The sequence below is a fragment of the Aegilops tauschii genome, chromosome 1 (assembly GCF_002575655.3).
Source record: "Aegilops tauschii subsp. strangulata cultivar AL8/78 chromosome 1, Aet v6.0, whole genome shotgun sequence".
NCBI classification, from domain to species: domain Eukaryota; kingdom Viridiplantae; phylum Streptophyta; class Magnoliopsida; order Poales; family Poaceae; genus Aegilops; species Aegilops tauschii.
In genome coordinates, this window is record NC_053035.3 from 435,644,151 (window position 1) to 435,652,478 (window position 8,328).

At 41.4% G+C, this 8,328-nt stretch overlaps 1 protein-coding gene across 1 annotated transcript; it reads left to right on the top strand.

Annotated features, from left to right (window-relative positions):
- The first annotated feature begins 7,154 nt into the window (after positions 1-7,154).
- Positions 7,155-7,535, top strand: LOC109773435 (photosystem II reaction center W protein, chloroplastic-like). Its single transcript, XM_020332134.4, has one exon. The coding sequence runs from the start codon at positions 7,155-7,157 to the stop codon at positions 7,533-7,535; it is 381 nt and encodes a 126-aa protein (XP_020187723.1).
- The last annotated feature ends 793 nt before the right edge of the window (positions 7,536-8,328 follow it).

Sequence of the window (8,328 nt, forward strand, 5' to 3'; positions counted from 1 at the left end):
CAGCCAGAGGCCTTGAACGGGCAATGCATGGTGGAGCAAAAGAAAAAACCATCTGAAACAAAAAATAAAATCAGGCAACTTATAAATAGGTAAAGTGATAGAATATCACGATGCGTAGGTCCATCCAATGTGGTGGCACCTGACACCTTTGACATCACGGATTCCTTTGGCACCATGTATAAACACAACATCCAAGTTGTGTTTCTGATAGGAAAGCCAACAGAACAACATCAAAGATTCGCAAAAGAAAAAGAAGAACCACGTCAGAAGATTGCATGCATGATAAACAACAAGCGCTAGAGATTTTTCTTAGTGTTTATCAATGGTAAGCCAACATAATACATGACCATAATAATATCATAGTATCGCATGAACGGTACACAACAAGGGATGTAGGTTTTTGTTTATTTGGCATAACAAGGCCTACAAATTTGGCACGGCATGAAAAAGTTCATATGTACACAGTTCTAATTTGTCGTGCAATGAAAGATACCGTGTTCATATTGCATAGAACAAATGGTTGCATGTATGTGTATCTTGGGAAATTTTGATATTTAAGATTCAGATTTGCTGAGCGATTTATCATTACAAAGGTCACACAGTTTGTCGGGGATGTGACAGAGACTTGACCTCACGTTCAGGTACGGGGGCCTACTACGCCGGCAACCCATTGTGATACTAGAACTGTGGTAGAGCAACTGCCCTGATATGCTCAATTATTATTATTTTTTTCTTTTTTGAAAAAGCTACATAAGATGCGGACGCCCCCACTGAAAGAATATTCCACTTTTAATGGACACACATGGTGTCAAAACTATGACTTGATCCTTTGTGGACTGCTACGACCACCATCATAACCATCCAACCAATTGGTGCTCGATAAGCTCAGCTGTTTGGAATGAGAATACACACACAATTCTAGGACATTTATACATGTTGCAGTCCTCCATGCAACTATTTTTTTATCATTTGACAATACATATCATTGACGGCTTTTTATGGTTCTTGTGGAGATAAAGGTGCAGAAAAAAATTGTCTATGGATAACACGAGCATTATTAGTAGTTTGTTGGAGATGCTCAAACAGATCAAATATTACTCATGATTCCATTTCTCTTTACTCCGCATATATGATTTGTCTTGAGTTAAACTTGTATGAAAATATATAGACATATGCTCCCTCCTTCTGGAAATACTTGTCAGAGAAATGAATAAAAATGGATGTATCTAGAACTAAAATACGTCTAGATACATCTATTTCTCCGACAAATATTTCCGGACGGAGGAAGTACAATATATTGAATTCATGCTCCAACCAGTTGCTCCAAAGTCCGAACTGATGGAGGGAGGCGGGCAATATATTTCAACACTCCCCTCACGTCTAGGCTTATTTAGTCCTTAGACGTGGGATTGATGTAGGCCGCAAAATCTTTTTTTATTAATACTGCGTTGGCAGGATCTTGAACTCAAGACATCTTGGCTCTGATACCATACTGAATTCATGCTCCAGCCAGTTGCCTCAAAAGTCTGAACTGATGGAGGGAGGCGGGCAATATATTTCAACACAATACTAAAGATATACAATATGAAAATTAATTCATTAATATTGTGCACGGTAGCTCACACCACGGCTATAGCTAGGACTACTTGTATAGATGTACTGATCACGCACTTGATGAACAAGATGCAAATGCGAACGCAGTTGTATCAAAGGAAATCCAATCAAGGAGATGGCAAATGCACACGGTAGCTCACACCACGTCTATAGCTAGGATTACTTTCCGGAAGGATATAGTTTTAAAGCCAACTGGTGGGATCTGCAAACTTGTGCCTGCATGTGTATTTGACGCTACATGGAGAAAGTACAAGAGATGTTTGTATACTGCCAATTCCCATTCAGTTTAGCTCCCTGGACAGCATGATGAAGTGATGAGATTCAACACAACTTAAATTAATTAGAGCACAGGCTTGCAACAGATCGACGACATGGGTGCATAGTGATGGCGAGATCCACATTACAAAAGCAAACTCATAGCGGCGACAATGGTTAGACAATGTCATTTACAGAGTAAATAGCAAAAAACTACCACATTATAGGATAGGGTTACAAAAAACTACCTCTGTTATTAATTTCCCAAAATGCTACCACTATTTTGATTGGCTGTTCCAAACATCTTGAAGTTCATTTACAACTACCTTCAGTTTTCCTCTACTACTGTAATTGGTAACTCAGCGATCATCTACGCGTGCGTGATAGCTTGTGAGGCTTTCATTGATCAGGAAGGCATCCAATGGGGGCATGGCATGCACTAGTTGCCACCTTTGACATCACAGATTCTTCCAACCGCAACCAACTTGACTCGTTCGGACACTCAATCACACAACACATCAACTAGACTACTGAAGGAAGCAACTGTGCAGGGTCGACGTCAGGCATAACTGTTGCCAGTTCCACTTCAGAGAAAACAGACAAAAAGGAGTCTAGGAAATTATTTGGCGCTCCCATTTAACTGGTGCTTTACAAAGCATGAGCTTCAGAGTTTAATCGCACACAAGCAATACAACAGAATTAATGGTCCAAGCCAAAACAGAAATTAATACGCAACTTTTTTCACTGATAAATAAAGGTTGTTGTACTTGTCACACAAATAACTTGGAAAGGATGGGGACACTCAGGCCTGCAACATACACATCCCCACAAATTTAGACGCATACATTGTGCCAGCCTATCCAGATCCCAATAGTTGAATACTATCGAAGAATGTATGCTCATGAAGGCATGATAAATTTCTTGTTTTAATTATATTTTTCTTTGTTGGCACGTTAGGAAATAGATATGGCTCACAGCAACCATTGAGTTTATCATAGTGGATTCTTAAAGATGAACCCAAAGAGTGCTCAGACTGTTCCAGGCTACCATGCAGCCATCCATACAAGTGTTGCATACTGGTCTAATGATAAATGAGATGCTCACTCATCTCAACGCACTCCCATTTCTCCAACGCAGACTGCAACAATTTAACACTGTCATATGCAGATAGTTGTTGCCGCTTTAGTTTTACTTGTACTTTAGTACTCATTCATACTTGCTTCATATATACTCCGCCTTCCTGATCCATGAAAGCCTCACAACCTATCAACAACCAATAAGTAACTCAGCACTCATCCATGCAGCATGCGTGGGTGATAGATTGTGAAGCTGTCACGGACCAGGGAAGCAGAGTATAAAGATGGTGGGTGGAGTTCAGAGCGTGAGGTCACCGGTGTCGGACTGGTCGTCGTCGTCGAGGGTGGAGGAGTGTACGGCATAGAAGGACAAGACGACGCCGAATGCGACGAGCAGGATCCACCCCAGCAGGTCATTGTTCAACCCCGCTATCGACATTGTCTGCTCGTCCGCTAGCGCCAGTGCCGAGCCCAGCATCGGGGCGGTTGCCGCCATCATGGTACTCGCAGTGAGCAGCGGCGCACACTTGACTACTGCCGGAGCCAGAGTCGAAGATGCCTTATTCTTCTGATCCTTAGAGTAGCTACACCTCAGCCTATCAGCCCTGGCCACCCTCAGCTAAGGCAGCCCTACAACTGGTGATGGTCTGGCGGTGAAGGCCATGGTGATGGTGCTGATAGTTGCCATTGCTGAAAGATGTGGTGCTCTTGGGTAGATGCAATAGTTAACAACAGGAGAGCTAATTGTGGGAGCCAAGTGCTTGGGTACGTATCCAGGCCAAGGCACATAGTATATATAGAATATGGCTATGTGTAAGTTGCCTGCTCTTGGAGTTTACACGCCATGACGGGCCTACCTTTTGTCAACCATAACACACGGGGCATGCATGCTCGGCGAGCTACATGCATCTACATGTTTAAGCTCATTTTGCCTTGGATTCTTGATTGTGCCTCTTCAACTTTTTAAAAGTTTTTAATATGAAGTTGAATTGTGTCAAGCCATTGCAGTATCAAACCGTTGCCACTTGCACCAATATAGGAGAAAATCAAAGGCAAAAAAATAGACTAAGCAACAACAGTAAAAATAGCCAAAAACATTAGCCAAGCAAAGAAACGAAATTAGTTTCGTGTGGACGACTTCTTTGGTATTGCTAAGCAAACACATATATTAAACATAAACAAAAATAAGGGGTGACTATGTGTGAGGGGCATGGATGTTTTTTCCCGTTCAGTCAAATCATTCTCTCCTATGCGATCTAGATCCAAAGGCTCAGCTGACTTCTTCTTCATCCACTCTTCTTGTTCGTCCCCCTATACTAAAGCGAAAATAAAATCAAATAATAAAGTTTTCCAAGAAAGAATTAATTGGTGATAATTGGTATTGCCCTAAAATAAAGAAGAAGAAAAAAACTTGCACAAAATTTGTATAGAAAATTGCACTTTTTTTTAATATGTAAACAATAAGCATATAATGCTGCAATTTTCACACTACTAAGATTTACACATATATTGTGTAGTACTTGCGTGTATATTTACACACACGAAATAAAAAAAAGTTCTCTAAGAAAAAATAAATTAGCGGGATTGGTATTACCCTGAAAGAAGAAAAAATAAAAAATACTTAAAACAAAAACTTGCACAAAATTTGCACTCTTTTATATGCAAGAATAAATATGTAATATTGAAACTTCACACTCTGATATAATTTACATACATATTGTATTACACTTACACATACACCCAACATAAAAAAAACACATAAAGAATAAAAAACGAAGAGAACACACATAAAAACAGGAAAAGAAAATGACTATGTTGTTTTTGTTTTTACTCTTGCACAACAACAATGTTGAAGATAATCATCTCTCAACACATCAAAGAGGAATTAGACCATACATCGGTGGTGTCGCCTCTCCCATCTCACACTCCTCATATACACACGCGTGCGTGCAGAATTTATTTGTTACCGAAGGGAAAATTGTTCCTAGCCAACTTGCTTGATTCTTTGAATCTCGTATTAACATATAGAGAGTGTCTCTTTGATAAGAAGGGGGGTACGTGGAGTGTGGTATTTGGGCCTATGCACCCTATTTGTTCCATGAACTATGGGTCTACAGGAGCTACCGACTTTGATCAGTTAGCCAAGATTTTGACCGGATACACCCACGCACCCACACATGCACACACAAAAAGGAACGGCAATCTCGCGTACAAACTCACAAAATTAAATAAAAATAATGTTGCTCCGAGTGTAGTGTTCATAGTTTGGAATTGGATCATTTGACTTAGGCTGCATGTGGATGTATGTGTTCGGTTGTCAATTTGGATTTGGTATTGGGCTGCCCTCAGTTTAGGTACTCGAACCAATTCAATATGGATCCCTCCAATACAAACATCCAAACAAAGCCTTAGATTTCAAGTTTGGAGCAAGTAGCCTATCAATGAACCTATAACAGAAATCAGTGTGCCGACTTAGTAAGACTTTTTTTAATTCAGATGCATACTAGTAGGAGTTGTGGTCGTACTATTCACTGTAGTGGCATTGTGCGGCACTTTTGGTCGTCTGGTTCCACGATATTAACCGACTCAGCCAGACGCATTGAACAGGCAATGCATGGTGGAGCAAAAGAAATAAACAATTGAAATGAAAATTAAAATCAGCAACTTATAAATAGCTAATGCTATAGAATACCACTATGCATGGGTCCATCAAATGTGATGGCACTTGTCACCTTTGACATCATAGATTCCTTTGGCATCATGTATAAACATACCATTCAAATTGTGTGTCTCAAAGGAAAGCTACCAGAGCAACATCAAAGATTCGCAAAAAAATGAACATCAGAGGAGTGCACGCATGATACACAATAAGGGCTACATAATTTTATTAGTGTTTATCAAAGGAAAGCCAACAGAACGCATGTCCATAATAATATCAGTGGATCTCATGAACGGTACACAACAAGGGATGTAGATTTTTGTTTGTTTGGCATGACAAGGGCTCCAGATTTGGCACGACATGAAATGGTTCATATGTACACGGTACTAATTTGTCATGCACTGAAAGATATTTTCTTCATGTTGTGTACAGAAAATGGTTGTCTTTGTATCTTGGGAAATTTTGATATTTAAGACTCAGTTTGTTGAGCAATTCATCACTAAAAAAGTCACAGTTTGTTGAGGGGTGACGGATTCTAGACCTCACTTTCAGGTACGAGGGCCTACTATGCTAAGCTTGGAACAGTTTAGGCACTCTTTGGGTTCTTTTTTAAGAATCCACTTATGGTTGCTGTGAGATGTACCTATCTATTTCCTAATGTGTGAAGAAAGAGAAGAAAATTAAAACAAGAAATTTATCATGCGCATACATTCTTCGCTACGTATTTTACTGGTGGGATCTGGATAGGCTGCACAATGTGTGTGTCTAAATTTGTTGGAATGTGTATGTTGCAGGCCTAAGTGTTCCCATCATTTTTCAAGTTATTTGTGTGACAAGTACAAAATCCTTTATATAGCAGTGAAAAAAGCTACTCTCTCCGATCCATATATTGACGCTGGTTGAGTACAACTTGTACTAACTTTGTACTAAACCAACGTCAATTTATTTGGATCGAAGGGAGCATTAATTTCTATTTTGGCTTGGACCATTAATTCTGTTGTACTGTTTGTGTGTGATTAACCTGTGAAGCACATGTACAAAGAAAAGCAGGCACCTGAAGCCAGCTTTAACAGTGAAAAAACTCATCTGCGCAGCATGATCATCATGCAGGCCACCAAATCACAGTAGTGTGCATGGGAAAAACTTAAAACAGATTGAGTACCTTGCCGAGTTCTCCATCAGTTACAAACACGTAAGTGTTTCATCAGTTAAATGGGAGCGCCAAATCATTTCCTGGACCTGTGTTTGTCTGTTTTCTCTCAAGTGGAACTTGCAGCGGTTATGGCTGACGCCAACACTGCACAGTTGCTTCCTTCAGGAGTCTAGTTGATGTGTTGTGTGATTGAGTGTTGGTTGTGGTTGGAAGTATCTGTGATGTCAAAGGTGGCAACCAGAGCCCCCACTGGACAGACCCATGATGATGCAGTATATATATTGAAGTGCCTCTGCCTGCATACATACCCACACAAACACTTGACACCCTCAAATAATTGGCACTCCTACTGTCACCTCCTGAATCTCCCCCAAGAGAGAGCACGCATATATCAGCAATGGCAATGATCAGCGCCACCACCGTCGTCTTGGCCACCAGACCGTCGCCGGCTGCAGGGCTTCCTCAGTTGAGAGTGGCCAGGGCCGTGAGGCTGAGGTGCAGCTACTCCAAGGACAGCAAGAGGGCATCTTTGGCTCTGGCTCCGGTGATACTCAAGGGCGCGCCGCTGCTCGCTGCGGCGAGCGCCATGTCGGCCGCAACGCTGGCGGAGGTGGACGAGCGGATGTCGGCTGAGCGTACCCGGCTGAGCAACGACCTACTGGGGTGGATCCTGCTGGTTGCCGTCGGCCTCGTCCTGTCCTTCTACACCGTCTACTCCTCCATGCCCATCCTCGACGATGATGATGACCAATCCAGCGCTGGCGGCATCACTCTCTGAGCTCTACCACCACCATCTTCTTCTCCTGCCTTCCTGATATGTGAAAGCCTCAAAAACTATCACTCGGGTGAATGCTGAGTTACTGATTATGTTACGACACTGTTAAATCGTTGTGTGTCTGGCTTTGTAATGCAGATCTCTGATTAATCTAAGTTGTGTTAAATCTCATCACTTCATCAGGCTGTTTAGGGAGCTTATAAACATCCCTTGAATCACTCCATGATTTGTACAGTGCTATCGGAAGCAACGGTCTTTGTTTCGGTTGTAATCCAACAAGATATAAACATCCCTTGAATTTACTCCATGAACATCTACTCATGTTTGAAGTAGTCATCCTAGCCATGGTGTGAATGAAGTGAAATAGTGAATTACCCTCTCTCTCTCTCTCTCTCTCTCTCTCTCTCTCTCTCTCTCTCTCTCTCTCTCTCGCTCGCTCGCTCGCTCTCTCTCTCTCTCTCTCTCTCTCTCTCGCTCTCTCTCTCTCTCTCTCTCTCTCTCTCGCCACCTTTGACATCATATATTCCTTTGGCATTATGTATAAACATAGCATCCAAATTATGTGTCTCAAGGGAAAGCCAACAGAACAACATCAAATATTCCTTTGGCATTATGTATAAACATAGCATCCAAACTATGTGTCTCAAGGGAAAGCCAACAGAACAACATCAAATATTGGCAAAAAAAACATCAGAGGATTGCATGCATGATACGCAACAAGGGCTGCAGATTTTTCTAAGTGTCGATCAAAGGAAAGCCAACAGAACGCATGGCCATAATAATATGAGAGGATCAC